Raw genomic sequence first — 22,951 nt, forward strand, 5'->3', positions numbered from 1 at the left:
ATATCCAGCTGACCCAAGTAAATCACAACAATTGTGATTTTACTGAGGTAATTTCTCATAGGCATATAATCTTCTTTGAGAGTTTGTAGCTGTAACTTATACTGCATAACTTTGGCCTTTGACTGATTTGAAAAGTTTTGAAGGAGAGATTCCCAGATCTCTTTGTCGGTGTCGAGGCCAACAATAAGAATCAGTGTGCTCTCTGTGAGAGAAGATAAAATCCAGGCAGATAGGAGTTGATCCTGACGAACCCAGGCATGGAACTCAGGTAATGTTGAAGATGGTGGATCTTCTGTGAGATATTTCTCCAGACCCAGGCCACGAATATTTGTTATGACTTGCTGCTTCCAGATAAGAAAGTTGGTGTCATTAAGCTTGACAGAGATTTGCTTATTTTCAGGAAATATAGGAATATGAGATGAAGAAGGATTGCTAGCTTCTGCCATGATAGAGACAGATTAAAAGAGAAAAAGAAAATGGTGGTGAGTATCTAGAGTCAGGTCCTAATCGGCCTGCTCTGATACCATGATAGAATTTGTGATACAATAAATCTATGCAGCCACATTGTGGTCACCCATAATTTAGTTGAATAGAAAAATTTCAATTAATTTAATTTATTTTTTAAAATAAAAATAGGATTTAGTTGTTTTATTGTAGTTATTTTTTTTGCATTTTTTTAATTTATTTTTTAATAAAAAATTATAAAAAAAACTCACAATATAAAGAATACAATAAAATACCTAAATTTTATTTTTATTTTTAAAAAATAAGTTTAAAAAATTAATATTTTTTCTAATTAAGTGGATTGGGGGTGGCCACAATGTGACTGTTTAGCATTACTCTTTGTGATAAACAAGAAATAAGACATAACGAAGATTTGTATTGGCATAGTGAAATCAAATTTTTCCCATAGCTGAATGAGTGATCCCTATCTCACTATATATACACATCAATCGAAGATACTAGAATAGTATCACCTACAAACCTTAATACATCAATGTAACGGTACCTAGCTAAGGACAAGATAAAGTTGCTGCTATGGTTAAAGTAAAACAAACTACAATAGCCAAAATGAGTCTTGGATATAGTCAAAGCATGTGCTGCCAAGGATACAGAATCAGAAATCTTCAAGAGATATTTTGCTGATGTGGATCTTTATGCTGAGATGGATTATCATGTTGAAGTGTAGAACACTTGGCATGACTAGGATCTTCAACAAGTAGCCCTTCCTAAATGCAACTAGAAAATTTGTCTTTGATCAAAATCCTTCATAACAAAAACATTTAGTGCTCGTTTGGTTCGAGTACAGAAATGGAAAGGGAATGAAATCAAATAAAGGAGTGGAATGGTAACAATAACCATTACTTTTATTGATTGTTTGGTTAAACAATGGAAATGAATTATTAGTAAGGGATTCCCTTTCTTTCGTTTCCCATCTATTTTGAGGGGTAATAAATTGGGTGATTGGATTATCCTCAAGTAAGGGTAATAGTTAACCCATTACTCAAATCAAACAACAAGTAATAGATTCAATTAATTGAATCTCTTTTCAAACTTCTAAAAATACCCAACCAAACATGGGCTTAGAGACAATCATAAAATCCCAAATTCCATAGACATGGCAACTGAGAAAGGAGTGAGAGGAAGAAAAGAGAGAAAGCATAAATTTGGGCGTGAGAACTTACTCGATCCGAGTGACTGGCGGAGGATGAAGTATGGGTTCATCGTTCGCTTGAGTAGACAAGTTTTAAGGCCCAAATAAGTTTTATAAGGTTGGCGCAACTTAATTCCTGAATGCATGAGCCCACTAAAACACACGGACCTAATTAAGTACATAAAAGCCCTATTTCCTAATTCTATATAATAATAAAACCTTGTACTCGCATTTTAATAGATCGACTTGTCTTATTTGTACGTTTCATGTCAATATACCATTATTTAAAATTAAAATTTAATGCATAACAAATACTTCAAATAATTCATTATTTATACCATATATATAGCTTGTTTAATTATCATATAAATGGAGATTACGGTACTCGCTCAGCTGAGCTATCAAAAGACTGGTTAGTTTAGTCAAATTCATTTTATGTCAAAATTATTATTAAAAATACAAAATAACTCACTTACACACATTAATTAAGTGTATGTGTCGTTGCATCTGGCTGCGTCTTACGGAATAATTAATAAAATTATTATTACAAAAAGAGATAGTATTATGTTTGAGCGAGATTTTCGGTGGGACCACTAGCTAGATCAAAATAAGATTATATTCCCACCTAGGGCTGTCGATCGGTTAGGGTTCGGTTACCCGAACCCGAAATTGTTATATTTCACTAATCGTTCCCGAACCGTTTTAGGTGTTCGGTTACCCGATTCGGTTATTTGGGTATCCGAAATACCCATTTAAAAAATTAAAATTCAAATAATTTGCTAGATAAATGATTTGAACCTTAGTCTCTAGAAAATACACAAAAAAACTTATCCACTAGACTAAAGCTTATTCTTAAACTTTAAACATATCATAATTTTATTTTAGCTAAGACTCGATTTTTAAATAAAAAATAAATTAATTAATGAATTAATAATTAAAATATATATAATATATATATTAAATAATTTTCGGTTATTTCGGTTAACCGATACTCGAAATTTTTCTAAAAATGATACCCGAAACCGAACCGATACTCAAAAAATTCGGTTATTGGATACCCAAACTCGGAAATTTCGGTTCGATTAACGGATTATCCAAAATCCGATAACCAATTAGACAGCCCTATAATCCCACCGTACCCAAATAACTTGGAGTGATGCTAATTAACATTCACATCGAGCACCTACAAATTAGTTAAACAGTTTTCTAAATTATTTAATTTATTTTTAAAATAAAAATAAAATTTAGTTATTTTATTATATTGTTTATTTAGTTACTAGTAATTTTTTTTGTAACTTCTTTTATTTTTATTAAAATATAAAATAAAAACAAAAAGTGCAAAAAAAATAATTTAAACATAACTACAATATAGACAATACAATAAAACAATTAAATTATATTTTTATAAATAAATCAAAAAATTTCCTATTAAACTAGTTTGTAGGTGGCCACGATGTGACTGTATAGATTTATTGTAGAACTTCATAACTTTTATTTTTGGTCCGTCCTCAAAAAAATTTCTCTTTCCATTTTTGAACTATACTTCACCATTAAATAATTCATTACCCTTAATTTTCACATTTTCATTATTCTCAATACCTCATTTATCATTACTTTTCACTTTTTCAATACGTTTTAAAACTCGTCCCTCCCTCCTAAGAAGTTATTTAAGGAACGGATAGAGTAGTAATTATTCATTCCCTCCTTTTTTTAACGAAGTGTCATGCTAGTTTTCGAATTATGTGTATCAAGGAATTAAGAAAATTATATTTGTAATCTTATTAATTATCATGATAAATACATATATACAACTAATTACCATATTCTAAAAAATATTAAAGGGTTAAGTACCAAATACCCCCCCAACGTTGGGGCCCCTATCGCGTATAGGACCCTATAGTCAAAGGTAGGCGCTGTTTACTACCTCAACGTGGTTAAACCTAAGCAAATCCCCCCAAACGTTGGGGCCCCTATCGCGTATAGGACCCTATAGTCAGGTATTAAGTACCAAATACCCCCCCAACGGCGACTTAATGCAGGGGGGGTATTTGGTATTTGAGGGGGGGATTTGCTTTGGTTTAGCCATGTTGAGGTAGTAAACAGCGCCTACCCTGACTATAGGGTCCTATACGCGATAGGGGCCCCAACGTTGGGAGGTATTTGGTACTTAACCCAATATTAAATAAGGATAGGAATAATTTCATAATTACACTCTCAATTTTAAAATAAAATATTTATTAGGATTTAGGAAAGAAGAAAAATCTTAATAAGGTTCATCACTCCATTAATTATTATTATTTGAAATAAATTATCTTAATTATGTTATTTCAATCAATAATATCCCCTTAACAATTTCCTCGACGTTTCCACAAAAATAAAATAAAAAATGAGAGAGAAACCACGCTTCTGAATTTATAATGAGTAGACAACATGTGGACCAGGTCGTCAAATTTGACTGTTTAAACGATCATGTGTTTCATTTCCACAATTTATTTGTTTTTACCACACACCTAAACCCTAATTAATTTATTCTTTTCTTTCCACCGCGTTTCAATTGTCAAACTACCGCCAGTCCACATTATATGTTTGTAACAACTCCACCAGATTATCGGTTTCCTATAAAATAAGACCACAACCCTAACCATTATTTCCCAAACACACCATCTGCAACTGCAAGAATCTTGGAAAACAAACCCACATATCCATAAAGCTCGAAGCTATGTCAATGGCGACTTCTTCTTCCATCACCGTCTTCTCTGCAAAGCCAACGAGTACGAGGTCTTGGAATCCCATCTCGAGATTAGCCGTTTCCAAGTGCAAGAACCACGAATTGAGCTTCTGGGCCCGAAAGAAAACACTCCAATACACCAGGTGCGTACGAGATATGCAATAGAGGGATCACCAGTTTCCAGCTTTTAACATAACTTTTAATGAACTCATATTCTTTTTCTATTTTAGGAAATCATTTGTTGTGAGTGCCAACACTGCACCTGGAGTTCCACCAGCTTCTGGCCCACCATCTTCTTCCAAACCCATGTTAGTAAATATATTCCATCCTTGCAAACATGGCAGACGCCAAAAAATAATTTTTTTTTAAAGTTACAACTCTTTCTTTCTCTTGTTTTCTGACATGACAATGAAACAGGAGCTGGATTCTGGGACTAGTGGTATCATTTATTCTACCTTTTTTCACCAACAAATGGGGGCCATTATGGGTGATTAAAAGTAAGAAAATTCAAATCCCAGCTTTAATTTTTTTGGTCAAGGATGGATGCTGAGAAATAGAATACGCACGCAGATAAGCTGGAAAATGCAGTTCAAACGGTGGAGGACATAGTGGAGGCGGTGGAGAAGGTGGCGGGATCCGTCGACAAAATCGCCGAGGACATCGCCGACGATCTTCCCGAGGGATCAAAGCTGCGCGATCTTGTTGAGAAGGTCGAACATTTGGCTGAGAAAACAGCCAAGACGGCTGACTCTCTCGACAACGTCATCGACAAGGTATAATTAATTACTCCTAATTTTTTTTAATTAAAATTAATGTCACGCCATGAATGAAATAATTAATATTATACATATAGCCTACTGATAGTGTCATTATTGTGCGTCTTCTTCTAAAGTAAAACAAATAAACAGACCTTGAAAGATATTATAAAATCCTTCTTATCTCGTTTTTGTAAAAATCTTGACTGATTCTTTATGCTAATTTGAAGTTTAAATTATTAGGTAAGATGGTGTAATTAAATACTATCTTTGTCAAGTTGATCATGTGCCATAGCGACTGCAAGAAACCAAAATAAAGAATAATATAATCCGTAATGTACAGCTCATACTAGTGGGATTATATATATTATGATTAAGGATTTCACATTGATTTGCACATAATTATTTACAATTGCGTCTATGACTTTCTAACTTTTGTTTAATTCATTATCAGAGTTCATGAAAATCAAATTCAGTTTGTGCCAAAAACTTGATGAAAATTATTGAATGAATTGCGCAGGTTCAAGAAGCTAGTGACCAGGTGGACGACATTGTATGTGCAACCAAAGAAGAAAAAAGTTCATCTGAAGCTGCAAAAAATAAAAATGATTGAATTTTTTCATTTTAACTATGGTTCAACACCAATTTTAGTTACATTTTTCGAAGTTATTATTTGTAAATAAACTAAAAGAAATAAAAATAAACAAAATTCCCATTTGATTTTTTTTAAAGAAATACTTTTGATATCTCTTGATGTAGCAATTTCGGATCATCTGTATCAGTTTTCAAGAATTTAATTGGAGGTCATTCTTCCAGCAATATGATTTATCAAACTAGAGTGTAAAGTTACAATTGTTATATTTTAAATCTCAATTTGTAACTGTTCAAAAGAGTGGTACTAAAGATTATAAAGAGTAAATAACAGTATTAATATGTATGTACTTAGCTTTTAATTTGAAGCATTAATTTTTTAGGGGGGCGGAAAAATAATTTCTTTACTCAAGTCAAGAGAAACAATTCCCTCAGCCAATGAGCTCTCAATTTGAAGCATTAAAGATTGATAACTACGTACTTATCTGCATTCAATTTTGCAGCATAACATTCCAAAGATTTGGAGATGTTAGATTAAAATAATAAAAGTGTTAATAGGCAAAAATCATAATAAAATTGCCCAACATATATGTATAGTATATTCTATAAACAATATCAATTTATGGTATTAATGGGACGATATATAGTTATCTAATAGTCATTAGAAAATCATATACTACTAGTATTAATTTATCAAAATGTTGAGCTATGCAAATTGGCCCAAATCCAGGAGATTAAAAAGTTTGTTGAATTTATCAATAGGGAATATATATAGTTAACAACTCAAGTTATTTGAAATGTTTAACTTTTTTCTTCTATTTTTTTTTCGTAGAAAATCGTAGATGATCATGAATAAACATGATCACTATATATATTATTGAGACCGGTGCATTGAGGTACTGCAAAAAGGGAAAAAGGAAACAAAATGATAGTATATGAGAAACCCCACCTACCATTCTCAAATTTAATTTCGTGGGATACAGCCTGCATACAGTTAGGTGGACCTACTTATTAGGTCCTTAACATAATCGAAGTTCACGTTTCTCCATGCTTTATCTTGTCGTATTAAAAAAAATTATTTATAAAATCAAGAAATAGTGGTATCATATTAGTGTTAATTGGGAAAAATGCCCCCTTCTTATAAAAACTTGTAAAATTGTCCATTTTTGTTTATGAAAGTGGGCAATTTTATAAGTTTTTATAAGGATGTGGGCATTTTTGCAAATGTCCCATTATATAGTAAAGCTTTTAGTTTAAAATTGCGGAGTTGATGTCAGAGTTCAATCAAATTAATATTTTGCATATCCCCCTCGACCTCGAGTATATTTAATTTTATAATGGAAATGAATATATAGATCGCATACATTACCTTGAAAGTTTGCTACTAGTTTTTTTAGGAAGTGATCAAATCTAAATATTTTAACCTCCAAACGTAATACACATATCAAGAAATATGCTCATCTTCCATTTCCATGAGCACATTCTGTAACCACCGTTCATGTTTAGCCTATGTTAATTAACTTTATTTCGTTTTATTTAATACATTTATTTTATTTATAATTTATACATAAAAACGTGAAACTACAGCACTATAAATAACAAAATCTCAATTTATCATTCAAGCTTTGCTAATTTAAAAAATTTTACGGAACTCAACTCAAGTAGTTCTGCTTATTCATTCCATGAACTAAATTCAGGCCACGGATTAATTAAATAATCTTTTCGCAATGAAAACATATCGAAACAGAGAGATTTGGCTCCTAACTAAATTGGCAGAAAATTTTAATATTGATGAGTGTTTTTTGAAAAAGTTGGATAGGAAGCAGCCTGAACAAAGAAAGGTTTAGATGGAGGAAAAATGAATAAAAATAATGCAAATTAGTTTCGTAACAACCCAAATAATTGATCTTCCGATCCCTTGCTTGAAAAAGGACACATTAATCGTCAATTAAATAATGGGTGAATTGAAAGGTGCATGTGTTTCCCGTGCAATAAATGGTCCACATGTTGCACCCAGCTGTATAAATCGACAGCCATTTTACATGTTTTCATCACTACACATTATCTACAACTATATACAAGACTAGACCTCGTATGCTTTTCCTTCTTTCTATTTTGTTTTTGTTTGTCTTTGGATATGATCATATAGCCGATTACCCGTCCTTTTTCTTTTTCTTCTTTTTGAAATAATAGCAACTACAATGGAGAGACCCCGGGGACTCTATAGAAACTAGTATTTTGCTCGTGCGATGCACGAGTATTATATTTTTTTAGATATTATAATTTTTTATTTTTTCTTTAAAAAAATTATTATATTTTTTATTTTATATTAGTATTAATTAAATTATATATTATATAAAAATAATGTAATTGTGATGAGTTAATATTTTTTTTTAAGTGGTATAAATTTAGGAATATATCTTTGTAAGTGACATGAAATCACCAATCATATACTATATCAATAATTTGAAGTGAAATTGTCTAAAAAATGTTTAAAGTGAAATTAACTAAACGATGAGTTGCGATCATATTTATTATAAAATGCGATTTTATAGAAGAAAAAAAAAAGGAAAACCTAAGAAACCTTGAAAGCACAGGAGCGCAGACTAAGGGCCGAGCCTCGTTAAAACCTCTTTACGGAAAACCACATGGGAAAAACCGTAAAAAGGAAAAAGAGTACCCGTCTAAACAGTCGAGAAAGAAAGAAAGAGAGCGGCAGGGTAAGTTTCCAGAACTCCGGCCTAACCATCGTCCCCAAACCAACCCGGCTCTCCTCCCACAGAAAAGAAAGGAAACAGACCAAACATGGGCAAAAGGCCGGTGAGACGCCGTCGCCAAATTGCCCAAACAAAGGAAAAAGGAGCCACGCGGCCGGTTAGACGTCGTCGCCGCTAGCTCGGACCAACAAAAGAGACAAAAGGAAGCAACACGGCCGGTTATATGCCGTCGCCGTGAGCTATCCACAGAACAAGACACCAAAACAAAAGGGTAAAAAATCATCCGGTTACACTCCGTCGCCGAAAAAACCGTACAGGGAAAAGCCGAGGAAGAAAAGCTGATAGTCTCGGCCGGTGAGACGCCGTCGCCGAGAACTAAAAAGCCGTGTGTCCTCTCGAAGAGATGTGCTGGCCATGCAGCCTCCCTCGCGTAGCTCCAGCAGCAGCTCATCCGAAAGCAAGCATGCCTCACATCAAAAGCCACCGCACCCCAGGTGTTCGACCAATCAACAGCAACACCCACCACCTGCTCGAACAAAGTGCTGCATCTCCATCTCTCGACGGTACGCGCCCCACCATCCACCATGTAACTCCAGCAGCCGTTCAACCCGGTGAGAACACACCTCGCCTTAATCACCATCTCTCTCCAGGTGTTCGACCAAACAACAACAGATCTGCCCACTAACTGCTCGACAAAAGAGCAGCACCGCCAACACCCAGCAGCCCTCACCCCACCAAACAGCACCGCCATAAAAAACCAGAACCAGCGGCCCATTAGATGCGTCTGATGTGGCTGTGCGAAGCCATGTCCCGGATGACAGCCGACTCAATGGCCTCAATGCTATGCGACCACCAACCCTCTTGACGCGAGTGTGAGCCATGATATCCGCCGCCGCATTACCCTCCCTGTAGATGTGAGAAATACGAAGCTCGAACTTGTTGAGGGAGAAAATCGTCGCTTTCCAACTAGACCGAAATCTCCAAGGCACCTCCAACGATTTCTTTCGAAGCAGCTCAATGACATACATAGAGTCTGATTCCAGCCAAAGTTTGCGCCACCCGCGGCTCTCCGCAATGGCGACGGCTTTGATTACCGCCAACAGCTCAGCCTCCAGTGCAAAGCCCGATCCCCCCTTCACATGAAAACATCCACGAACCTCAGCTTGGTGATCACGAAAAACACCCCCAGCAGAGATCCTTCCCGGCGCCCCTAACACCGAGCCATCCGTATTAACTTTCATCCAATTCAAGTCCGGTGGCCACCAATGGACATCGACATACTCAGGAGGAGGAGCCGATCTTGACCTCACACCAAGCTCACGTAACGTGAGGTATTCTTTCCAGTCATTCGCCATATGCCCCAGCTTCAGGCTAGAGGAGTCCACTTCCTTATAAACAATTTTGATGAACTTAAGAACCTTTGTTTCACTGAAGGAAATATCATCAAAGATCGCACTATTTCGGCTGGTCCAAGTCATCCAAATCAAGTTGATAATACCAATCTTCCAAAGCCGCTGCAAAAGAGAGCTGAATTTCATGCTCCACGCCATCACGAGAAAACTCATAATATCCCTACAATCCAGGAGCTCCGGATGACCGAACCAGCTGAGGAAGGTAGCCCACACCTGCTGCGATTTCATGCAGTCCCAAAAAATGTGTGAAATGTTCTCTGCATCGCTGAAACATAAACAACAGATATTTGGAGCCACAAGCCCCTGGCGGATCAGGCAATCCATGGTTGGCAGACGACCATGGATGAGCCTCCAGCAAGTCAGCGAGCGGCGGATAGGAATGGCCGCATCCCAAAGCCACGAGCCCCACGAGACCTTGGGGTATCGATGGCAAGTGTTGGTAAAGGCCAGGGCCGAGGTCACATCACCACTAAGAGAGTACTTCCAAAACCGTGCATCCGTAGAGTTATCCATATGAAGAAGAATGATATCGCCCACAATATCCGGATAATTCTCAACAAACTTTTCAGAAAAATGCCAACAGTTGTCGAAGTAGTAGTCCGCAACAGAATGCGTGAGTCTATCGTACAGATAATCAGGGACACCCAAACGATCACAGATCTTGTAGCCCAGCCAGTCATCCATCCAAAAAAGGGTGGACTTCCCATCTCCAATCACAGAGTAAGAATTCTCCACCAACCCATTAATTTCATGTTTGAGCCCAAGCCAAATCGAAGAGTTCGCAACATTGTTCTTAGCATAACCAAACGTCGTGAGATATCTGGATCGAAGCAACTGATGCGCAAAAGTACTGCCTTTAATAAGATTCCACGCGAGCTTCATAAGGTAGTTCTTGTTCATAAGGGTAAAAGAGCGGATTCCAAGGCCTCCTTCCTCCTTGATGGTGCAACAGCGATCCCACTTCACCGCACACGAAGGTTTCTGATTCGTCTTTCCAGTCCATATAAAATTCCTGCACTTACGATCAAGCTCATGAAGGAGCGACTTAGGCCAGCGATAAACCATCATGGTATGAATGATGGAGCTCTGAATGACAGATTTAACAAGACATAGACGCCCAGCCATCGAAAGATGAAGACCCGCCCACCGCGAAAACTTTTTGCACAATGCGGTCTTTGATGCTCATAAAATGAGAGACACGCGGCCTTCCCACAAAAAGAGGGGCTCCTAAGTAGGTCACCTGTTCACCCCCTTGCGTGAAGCCCAAAATCTGGTTAATGTCGCGTTTAACCAAAGTACTTACGCCTTTCCCATAGTCTATGCGAGATTTTTCAAGGCTGCATATCTGCCCAGAAAGAGAGCCATAATACTCCAAAATATGCTTAACTTTCTTCGCATTACGAGTCGAGGCTCTACAGAAGAGCAGGATGTCATCCGCGTAGAGCAGGTGTGTGGGGAAGTAGTGAGATCGGCTATAGTTCATGGGAATGAGATGGCGCGAAGCAACACAATTCATGATGATCTGACTTAACATATCTTCGGCAATACCGAAGAGGATGGGAGATAAAGGATCTCCTTGGCGAACCCCTCTAGTACAGGCAAAATAACCACTCAACCGCCCATTGTAAAGAATGGAGATACGGGCCGAACTGAAAATAATGGAGATCCAGGTGAGAAACTGCTGGTGGAAACCCATTACCCTCAGGACTTTGAGGATGAAGTCCCAGCTCATGGTGTCAAAAGCCTTCTTGATATCGATTTTGCAGGCCATATTAGAACCACGAGCCGTACGATCCATACAGTTGAAACCCTCGGAGCCCAACATGATGCAGTCATGTATAGAACGCCCGCTTATGAAGCCGAACTGATTATGAGAGACCACATTCGCCGCCACCTTATTCAACCGAGCAGCCATAATCTTCGAAATTATTTTGAAGAAGAAGTTCGAAAGTATAATCGGCCTAAGATCAGAAACCGATTTGACATCGTCCACCTTAGGAATCAAGATAAGAGTGTTCGCATTGCAGCCGTGCGGCAAATAAGAGTTAAGAAAGAAGCATCGGACCGCTCTACTCACATTCTCGCGGACCGTACTCCAACAATTATGGAAAAAAAGACCCGAGAACCCATCGGGACCGGGAGCACTGCTGGTGTCCATGCTCATGACAGCGTCATAGATTTCCAGGTCCGAAGGAATAACCGTGAGCTCTAAATTCTGTTCTTCAGAAACTTTGACGTCCAAATTGGCTTCCAACTCAGTTAAATCGATATTACCGTTCGCCCCTTGAGAGAAGAGGTTGGTGAAATGATTGACAATATGGCGCTCAATATCTTCCTGATTATAAGTGATACTCCCATCAATATACAGGTGCCCAATGAGAAGATTGGAATTTCTAAAACGCAGCATCTTATGAAAGAATTCCGTATTGCGGTCTCCATCCTGAAGCCAGGATATTCTGCTTTTCTGCTGCAAGAGTGTGTTCTTGCGAGAAAGAATCGTATTAATTGCCGCCTGTTTAGACACCTCTTCATCAAACATGTTCCCATGATAGCCCTCTCTAGAAATTCTCTCCTGAATACCCTCGAGCTCCGTCTGCAAATTAGTCAACTGCACATCCACATTGCCGAAGCCAATCTTGTTCCACTCACGGAGAGCACCTTTAAGGCGTTTGAGCTTGAGCATCACACGCAGAATAGGGCAGGGAGTGGCAGTCTCCTCGTTCCAAGAGGTCGTGACAATGTTAGAAAAGTCGGGATGACTTATCCACATATTGAGAAAACGGAAAGATCTTTTTGCCGGGGGAAGCTGCGTCCTGCACTGAAGGACAATAGGAGAGTGATCCGAAGTAAGCCGTGGCAAGACGTGAGTGTTCACCGAATTCCAGAGATCAGCAAAAGAGGGAGAGATAAGAGCCCTATCCAGCAGAGACTCCACATGGTTGGGCAAGAACCTTCTTCCCGACCAAGTGAAAGAGAGCCCCGAAGAAGTAGGTTCCAAAAAGCTTGTAGAGTCAATGAAATTACAAAAATCCAAGCAGGAAGATCTGGACGGAAGGACAGCGCTAATACGCTCATGGGCCCCTTTGATGGCGTTGAAATCCCCAATGAAGACAGTAGGGCCGTCCGTAAAATGCAGGAGATCATTCCACAAAACTCGCCGGAGTAAGTAGTCATTAGCGCCATGTATGATGGCGACTCTAAAATGCATGTTCTGCCAAGTGCAGTTGGCGACAATCACCTGTGAAGAAGAAAAAATAATAGTCGTGGCCACCGAAGGTTGAGCGAAGAGCCAAATATTAGAACGACGCGGAAGACGACAGTTCTGATGACGCGGAGTGAGGTTCAAGGAGTTCCAAAAACCAGGACGCGTTTTGTTAAACTTTGACTTAGGCTCAATGATGCCTAAGATAAGAGGAGAAAAGGAACGGCAATGCTCCCTCAAAATCTGTTTAGACTCGTCCGAGATGCCACGGACGTTCCAAACAAGAACATTCATCAAAAGATTAGAGATGAGGTGATGGAGTGTCCTCCATCTCCATTTGGTCCGCCCAACTTTTGTTGGCTAAGTATTGCATCGTAGTGATACAAGGTCTGTCCGATTCTTCAATGATAAAATCATTCGGATTTTGCCCAAGGTCCTTGGAATTCCGAAGTCTTTGTTTGATTGCGATCATATTTATTAAGCTTCACTATTATGTACACATCATTTATTTTATACACTTACTTTAAAAGTTAATAATAATTATGAAAACAATAATTTATTATTGAAATCCATAAAATTAAACATATTTTGTTGTTGATTTTATCATAGCCATTAAAAATAATGTATTTACAATTTTTTCAATGAATACATGATATGCTTTTATATATAAATGTAGCTTTCTGATTAGACGGTTGCACTCGCATTCAAACTCTGACCCGCGCTCAAATACAAACCCGCTTCCTGATTCGAACTTTGTAAATGACACTATTCAATTATACAAATGACAGTGTCTGTAATTGACTATATTCGGTTATACAAATGACACCGCGTATAATTGACATTATAATATTGTAAATGACATTGTGTATAATTGACACTATTCATAAATATAAACGACACTTCATGTCATTGACATCATAAAATTGTAAATGACACTATAATGTTTCAAAATGTTATAGTGTAATTTGTATAACTGAATAATGTTAATTATAGGCAGTGACATTTGTATAACTGAATAGTGTCATTTACATGATTTGAATGAAGATGCAGGTTAAAGTCTGAGTGCGGGTATAACCTGATTCTACAGTGCACCCAATAGCACCTAAGTTTTTGTGTTCTGATTAATTGTTTACCTATTTTTATAAACGACAAATTAGTGTTGCTGATTATTTTGTTTCAAAATCTAAACAATTGAACAATTATCATCTAATTTCATGAAGAAAATGCATATTACCTAAAAAAAATACTCCATCTTAACTATTTTTTTTCCATATCATCGTTTTCAATTTTAGGGTGAAATTGATTTTTTATTTTTTTTAATCTTTTAACCTATATAAATAATTAAAAAAATTAATTTTATTTATGTCTCACTGAACATATTTTCAACTAACTTCCTATCCATACAATCATTTTACACAAAAACAATTTTTTTATATATATTTTGACGATAATTATTAAGTTTAGAATAAATTAATGTGGTTTAAGAACTTAATGTTATTAGTGTATTATATGAGAGATTATTTTTTACCAAAAAAATATCATTATACTTTTGTAGTATTAATTCTTATGAAATCCAATATTTTAAGATAAATATAAATGCTAATTCAATTGAGCATTTATATTGAAAATGAGAACAAATTATAGTCATAATTTAATAGATCAGAAATAGAACTTGCTAGTATAAATAAAAATCAGCATTAATTATGTAAATAAATGTTGATATTAATATTGAATTGTGTAAATTAAGGTTAAAATTAATGCTACACTTTGGGCGGGAAAATAGTATATGCATATTGGTTCCACTTTTATATAGATATAGATAGGCTCCACCTTAGTAGGACTCTATAGAATTTAATTCAATTTTGTAAAATTAATGCATTCAAAGATTAAAATAAATATTTAATTTTAAAATTAAAAATTTTATTAAATTTAAATTCGAAAATTACAATATATAAAATAGAAAAAAAAATAAAAATTACAATTAAAACTATTTGAAATATATTTCTCTAGAATGCGGAGTGTACTATAAATAGTTAAACTACATTAGTTTGATTTTATATTGAATCTCACGTCAAAAGGCATACAATGTGAAGGGCATTATAAAAAGATAAGCTACATTTAATTAAAATTGAAATCAATTCATTTTTTTAATATTAAAAAATGAAATTTAATTTTTTTAGAGGAGTGTGTGCAATGCAAGGTTCCCACATTTCCTCCTTAGAGTCAGGCTCTCCACATCACGCCTCACATCGAGACTAGGGGCTCGGCAATGGCGCGGGTCGGGACTCGTCGAGGATCGACTCGAGCTACTCGATTTAGCCCCGCTGTAGTTGTTCTAAGTAGCTAGCCCTTGCCTTATACAATCATAAGTAGATAGCTGTAAGTGCGTATAAATACTTTTTATATTTTATTTTTCGTTGGGGGTGTTAATTTTAAATTTGAAATTTTTAGAAGACAATTTTCTTTGATTTAATTTATTAACTGATGAGGATTATTACACAATAATTCACACATAATACTTATTATTACACAATCATTCACATAATAATTTTCTTTGATGAAGCCTTGAGCCGCTGATAAACATGCATTTTTACCTCTTGGTGTGTCATATTTGATATTTAGTTATGAGGATTTTGTGTGTTTGATGGTTTATTTGAGCTTAAATTGGTTTAATTTATGGTCAAGAACTTGTTACTTCCTTGTTGTTTGAACGAATTTTCAGAAATAATGAAGCAGTTTTTGGAAGAATTGGCTGAAATACAAATTGTAGACTTGTAGTTCGTCTCGAGAGGAGTTCGTGAGCGTAAACGGATTATAAATCGAAGTTCGGACGAGAGAGAACGAGCCAAAAACAAAATCGTTGCACAAAGCTGTCAGGATTTCGGTGCCGCATGCGGGCTGGGCGCGCGGCCTCGCCTCGGGCGGGCCGCGTGACAGCATAGATTTAGCGCGATTTTTTTTATCATTTCAGCTATTTTTCGATCCTACACAGTTTTGACCTATATTTTGAGACCTAGGCCATATAAATACTCCCCAGAAACATATTGAAAACAACTTTTACCATATTCTACTTTTCCTGAGAGCTGAGGGAGACGGAGGACGGAGCCAGAGCAAGAACTGAAGATTCTCGATTTCACTACGGTTTTTATTGTTGAATGTTTTCCTATTTTATTGAGACTTTGATTCTAGTTCATATGTCTATGTCTAGCTAGAATCTTTTTTTCCAGGGTTTAAGGAGTAAACATGATTTGAGTTTCTGACTGTTTGATTCAATCAATCGAGATTGTTATTCCTTTTTATGTTCTTGTTTATATTGTTTGCTTTATTGCTTGATCGCCAATTTAGCATAATCATAGGTTTTAATTTGATATCGAGAGATGATAATTATTACCTGAACAAAGAACATAGAACACATTTATTTTAATTATAAAGGGAATTGATATTTGTGAGGGCGTTAATCCTAGGAGCTTTTAGGAGTTGCATATTAGAAGTGTGATCCGGAGACGATAGCCTTGCATGTAATCAACGGTTTGTATGCCATGAGAGTGAGTATAGACTAGCTTTGAGATTGCATGCCTTAGGAATCATCTTGATGATTGAAATGAACTTGTTAGTCATGAGAATCTATTGAAACCTTTGCCTTGGGTAATTCTTCTCATATCTGTTTCTTTGTTTCGCAGCTTGATTTATTTGTTTTCTGTTATTTATTTATTTAGTTTTAAAAATAAAACTCTTAATTTCGATTATCTAGATAGAGGATTAGGATTTAGGATAGGAATTGATATTAATTAGTCTCTGTGGAATACGACCTTGCTTGCTACTGTACACAGTTGCACCCGTGCACTTGCGGTGTGCTAAGAAATTAGCGAACAAGTTTTTGGCGCCGTTGCGGGGGACTGATTATTTATCAGTACTATCTGTAGATTGTTTGAGACTAATCTGGATTTTTATTTTTTGTTATTTTTATTTATGTTCTTTATTTTTCTTTTAGTTCTTATTTTTTGTTCTGGAGTTTTTTCAGGTAGTGCATGAGCAGCTATGGAGATTTTTGATAGCATGAGCACTACATGCTATCAATGGCCAGCCGAGAAGGTATATTTGAAGAATGTTGCTGCCACCACAAGTTCTGATTCGGTTACTTTGTTAGCCACTCAAATCGCTGCATTGACTTCCAAGATAAATGCTTTGATTATTGCTAAGATGGTGTCAGCTGTGAAAAATCCGATGATGATGAAATAGGTAAATTTTGGCAGCAATTGGTGGTGAAACTCAAAAGGATGGGTATCTATTTAATCGGTAAATTATTAAGGAATCGCGGACTATACCTAGTTTTGATCGGAGAAGACAAAGAGAGTATTCGGAATTCGAGAACACGAGAGTAGAGTTGCTGCTTGATAGTAAAAGATAGCGTAATGTTACAAGGAGCACGTAGGCCTCTATTTATAGATTACATGTAGAAGGTAAAATAGTAAAATCAACACTGGAGCATGCGTCTTGCGTGATCAGGGGTATAATAGTAAAATCGCCTTCACGCGGGAGATTTTCCCGCGTTTCTGGGGATTCCTCTGGTGAAGACCATGTCTCTGGCGAGAGAGGCTTCTCTGGTGTAAGCCGTTCCTCTGGCGAGTGTGACTCCTCTGGCGAGTGTGATCCCTCTGGCGAAAACCATCTCGCTGCTCCCCGTGATTCCCCTGGTAACGTCATTCCTCTGTTCCGCATATATTACTCCTCATCAATTGGAATTTCAAGAATCTTCAGCAGGGTGGATTTCAAAGAGGACAACAGGGAAACAATCAGAGTTGGCAACAGTTCTATCATGGAGGGTTCCTGAATAAAGCACTTCAGGCTCCACCAGGCTTCTCTATCACCAATGGAGTCATTAATGAGGAGAAGAAGCCTAATTTGGAAGAGCTGCTGATGAAATTTATCTCCAAGTCGGATGACTGGATGGAGAAGCTTGAGTCTACCACTGCTGCTTTATGGACTCAGATGAAGGTATTTGAGACTCAGATGACTCAAATGACCACTGCTATTAGCAATCTATAGCCAATTCCCAAGCAATACCGTGTTGAGTCTGAAAGAGCAGAGTAAGACCATTGAGCTTGAAAATGAAACTTCATATGAAGTGCCTCAAGTGATAGAAGACGAGCAAGAAGTTCAGAAAGTTGAGATGAGCTTGGAGGATGAAAATTTTTAAAAGTGTTGAAGAGTGCAATGTCCTAAATGTAGTCGGCACTTGCATCGACCAAGTGAAATCATTGAAGGCTTGTCTCTTTAGCTTTTATCTAACTCCATCTTTTGATTTTAATTTTGATTCATCTAATGAACACTTTTTGGAGTGTGGTAGTACTTTTGATTGTTCACAGGATGGCCATTGTTTTCAAGATATTTGGAAGCTTGGAAAGTCACCTTATCATTAGTTCACAACAGATGATGTACTCACATTTGATGAAAAGTGGCCGCCACCTATACCTGCTAGATCGTCGAGCTAACGACGTTAAAAATAGCGATTATTGGGAGGCAACCCAATTCTGGTTAGTTCGTTTCTTTTCGTTTGTTTATTCATTTTCGTGTCCCACAATTCTTTTTCAAACTTATTCTCCTTGGTGGTGAATAAGTTTGGGGGGATGTGTTTTTGTGGGTGCACTTTTATTTCGGTTGTTCTTGTTTGTGTCGTTGAGTCGTTTAGTCTTGTTTTGGTGGTTTCTCTGTGATGATACCTTGATGAAGATGTGAGTAGTGTAGAGATTGATTGGATAACCGGCTCATGATGGTTTCTGTTTAAAATTTTGGAATCGCATGCGTTTGTGTTGATATTGTTGAGATTGAGCAAGAATGATGAATGATAAGCGTGGTCTCTATGTGTTGCAATCAATGAAATAAGCTGTGAGGATTTGAGCCTTGACTGTCATTATTTTACAGTCTTATTTTTTATTCTTGAGTGATTGTTCAAGCATGCATGTTTCTCACTAGAACTTGTCTTAGTTTCTCCCTCGAGGTCACATGGTGTGCTTAATAAGTTTGAGATGATAGAAAGCCGTCTTTGCTAGCCTATATTTTCCATAATTTTCCTTTTACTAAATGATCCTAGTTCGCCCCTTTGAGCCTTATTATCCATATTCTTTGTTTTAGCCATGGGTGGGAGCTTGGACATTGTTGTTATGGGGTAGTTGGTTTGTGGAGATATGTGATTATGGATTATGAACTTTGATATTTATTGAAAAATCCTAGTACAAGTCGTTGAAAAAAAAAGAGAGAAAAAAAAGAGAGAGATAAAAGAGAGAAAAGAATATAAATAAAATGGGTATATAGGATGCTTTAGATAGTAATAATGTCATGAAAAATAATTGATGAGTTGTGATGGATTTTGTATTGAAAATTTTGGTTATATGAGAGGTGGAGGCCGTGCACTACAAAAAAACGCACGATTACCGACGGCATTTTGCCGTCGGTAATAAGACACGGCCGCCGGTGATAAAGGTTACCGGCGGCAACTCGCCGTCGCTAACCGGGTCGTCGGTAACGCCATTACCGATGGCGATCGGCCGCCGCTGGCAATTAACGGCGGCGAAGCCGCCGGCATTTCCGCCGTTAAATACCGCCGTTGAACGGCGGAGAGTTGCCGGAAAATTACCGACGGCAAATGCTGTCGGTAATTAGCGGCGGCGAGATCACCGTCGGTAATTTCCACCGGACGGTGGTGGCGCACACGCCGGAGTTGTTCAAGGTATTACCGAGGGCAAAATGCCGTCGGTAATTACCGACGGCATTACCGACGGCATTACCGACGGCATTTGCCCTCGGTAATATTTTTTAATTTATTTTTTTATTTTATTTTATTTATTTATTTATTTTATTTATTTATTTATTTTATTGTATATCCACAATTTATTTCGGTATTTATACAGTATTGCATAATTTAGACGAACTTCCCAGTCGGTCACCCATCTTAGTTGTGCTCTAAGTCAAGCACGCTTAACCTTGAAGTTCTTTTCGAATGGTCACCAGTACAGAACACTCGTATTATTGATATATATAGTATCTATTAATTCATTTAAAGTCTACTTCAATATACAATATCATATATATTCATAACCTTAGAATATGTCGAGATGATATACAAAAAATGTTGTTAATTACGGATTGGGCTCGTTTCCGTTCTTATTTTTATGTCGGAAAAATATTTATTAAATAATTTATTATTAATTTTCAATTTTTTTTTTAACAATCTAGTTATACACCATTCATAACCTTAGTGTTGATTGATGAGTGAATCACTAATCAAATTAACATTATTAAGATATAATTATAAGTTTCTCACTAACAATTTTGAATGCTTAGCAATAATATTAGAGTAGTGATGATTGATGAGTGAATCACTAATCAAATTAACATTCTTAAGTTATAATTATAAGATTCTTACTAAGAATCTTGAATTCTTAAGTAATATCTTACATTAGTGATGAGTGATGTGTGAATCACTAATCAAATTAACATTATTAAGTTATCATTATAAGTTTCTTACTAATAATCTTGAATGCTTAGTAATAATCTTGGATTAGTGATGATTGATGAGTGAATCACTAATCAAATTAGCATTCTTAAGTTATAATTATAAGATTCTTACTAAGAATCTTGAATTTTTAGTAATAATCTTGGATTAGTGATGATTGATGAATGAATCACTAATCAAATTAGCATTCTTAAGTTATAATTATAAGATTCTTACTAAGAATCTTGAATTCTTAGTAATAATCTTGGATTGGTGATGATTGATGAGTGAATCACTAATCAAATTAGCATTCTTAAGTTATAATTATAAGATTCTTACTAAGAATCTTGAATTCTTAGTAATAATCTTGGATTAGTGATGATTGATGAGTGAATCACTAATCAAATTAGCATTCTTAAGTTATAATTATAAGATTCTTACTAAGAATCTTGAATTCTTAGTAATAATCTTGGATTAGTGATGATTGATGAGTGAATCACTAATCAAATTAGCATTCTTAAGTTATAATTATAAGATTCTTACTAAGAATCTTGAATTCTTAGTAATAATCTTGGATTAGTGATGATTGATGAGTGAATCACTAATCAAATTAGCATTCTTAAGTTATAATTATAAGATTCTTATTAAGAATCTTGAATTCTTAGTAATAATCTTGGATTGGTGATGATTGATGAGTGAATCACTAATCAAATTAACATTCTTAAGTTATAATTATAAGATTCTTACTAAGAATCTTGAATTCTTAGTAATAATCTTGGATTGGTGATGATTGATGAGTGAATCACTAATCAAATTAACATTCTTAAGTTATAATTATAAGTTTTTTACTAAGAATCTTGAATTCTTAGTAATAATCTTGGATTGGTGATGATTGATGAGTGAATCACTAATCAAATTAACATTCTTAAGTTATAATTATAAGATTCTTACTAAGAATCTTGAATTCTTAGTAATAATCTTGGATTGGTGATGATTGATGAGTGAATCACTAATCAAATTAACATTCTTAAGTTATAATTATAAGCTTTTTACTAAGAATCTTGAATTCTTAGTAATAATCTTAGATTAGTAATAATCAATGTTTAAATTTTCACTTGTATTTCAATATATATTTGATTTTAATGTTTTTGTATTTTTATCTTTGATCAATTTATTAGATGATAAATGAAGAAAAAAATGAAAAAAAAATAAAATTAATTACCGACGGCATTTGCCGTCGGTAATTAGCATTTGCCGAAAAATGCCGTCGGTAATGTTGGCCGGACGGCGGTGGTGCTATCGCCGGATGTCACCGGCGGTGGTGATTAGCGGCGGCCGGTTGCCGCCGGTAAGTACCGACGGCAATTGCTGTCGGTAATAAATAATATATATTTATATTAATATATATTTAAATTAGCGACGGCGTAACCGCCGCTAATTAGCGGCGGCCGTTTTGCCGTCGGTAATGCGCCGGTAATAGTCAAAAGGCGGGTCGCCTTTTTTGCCGCCGCCGTGCCGTCGGTAATTGCCGGCGGCGGCGCCGCCGTCGGTAGTTTTCGTCGCTATTTACGCGTTTTTTTGTAGTGGTGACTCCTCTTGAGTGGGCCACAAACGGGCTCTTTGATATCAATATATCTTGGGGGTAAATGGTAATATAAGGGGTACTTCTAATTAAAATATTTCAAATTCAAATCTCACCCATGCTTTATAAATCGAGCATATTGTTAGAGTATAAGTTATACTCTATTATATTATCATTATGTAAATAATTTGTAAATATCAACGGGTGTATTTTTGGAGTCATTCCAATATCTATCATTATACTTGAATTTGAATGAAACGTTATGATAGTTATCTTTGCGGATTTTTAGCAGCTTTTGGAGAGTTATTTTTTTGGATATACATGGCTTCGAATATCTTAATCTATTGGTGCATTATTGGATCGTATTTTACAAATAACTCTTCCTCTATTGGTGGAGTCCTATTCAAGCTATAACTCTTGCTAGGGTTCGATTATTTAAGAGCTAAAAAGAGGACGATTTGAAGCTGACACTTTCATTTTTATTCTACTGATATTGAGGAGAATATATTCGTGCTTTAGTTCAGATCATACTGTGTGTGAGTGTGTGATCTCTGTCAATTGCTTTTTCATTGTGTTCTTGAGCGATTGATTGGGCTTGTGTGAATTTGAAGCCGTCATGCGTAGGTGTTTTATCACATAATTGAGTAATCGTTTTTGGCGTAATGTTCTTTATTGTTTTAGTACAATCTATAATATTGTATCTGCACATGTACTTACTTTTCTGTGTGCTCGATTTTATGTCTTTGGATATGTGACAACTTCACATATCATGGTGATTTTTTTAGTACAATTCATATATATATCTCTCTTTTATGATT

At 36.0% G+C, this 22,951-nt stretch overlaps 1 protein-coding gene across 1 annotated transcript; it reads left to right on the top strand.

Annotated features, from left to right (window-relative positions):
- Positions 1-4,041: 4,041 nt before the first annotated feature.
- On the top strand, positions 4,042-5,970 carry LOC131011927 (uncharacterized). Its single transcript, XM_057939828.1, has 5 exons — positions 4,042-4,525; positions 4,613-4,690; positions 4,800-4,879; positions 4,953-5,155; positions 5,658-5,970. Exons 1-5 carry the CDS (start codon positions 4,374-4,376, stop codon positions 5,748-5,750), a joined length of 606 nt encoding a protein of 201 aa, XP_057795811.1. The 5' UTR covers positions 4,042-4,373; the 3' UTR covers positions 5,751-5,970.
- The last annotated feature ends 16,981 nt before the right edge of the window (positions 5,971-22,951 follow it).

Source organism: Salvia miltiorrhiza, chromosome 2 (genome assembly GCF_028751815.1).
Source record: "Salvia miltiorrhiza cultivar Shanhuang (shh) chromosome 2, IMPLAD_Smil_shh, whole genome shotgun sequence".
Lineage (NCBI taxonomy): Eukaryota > Viridiplantae > Streptophyta > Magnoliopsida > Lamiales > Lamiaceae > Salvia > Salvia miltiorrhiza.

Coding starts and splice junctions, on each gene's coding strand:
- LOC131011927 (XM_057939828.1), top strand. CDS start 4,374: ATGTCAATGGCGACTTCTTCTTCCATCACCGTCTTCTCTGCAAAGCCA. Junction 4,691..4,799: donor CCATCTTCTTCCAAACCCAT/GTTAGTAAATAT, acceptor ACAATGAAACAG/GAGCTGGATTCTGGGACTAG. Junction 4,880..4,952: donor GCCATTATGGGTGATTAAAA/GTAAGAAAATTC, acceptor ATACGCACGCAG/ATAAGCTGGAAAATGCAGTT.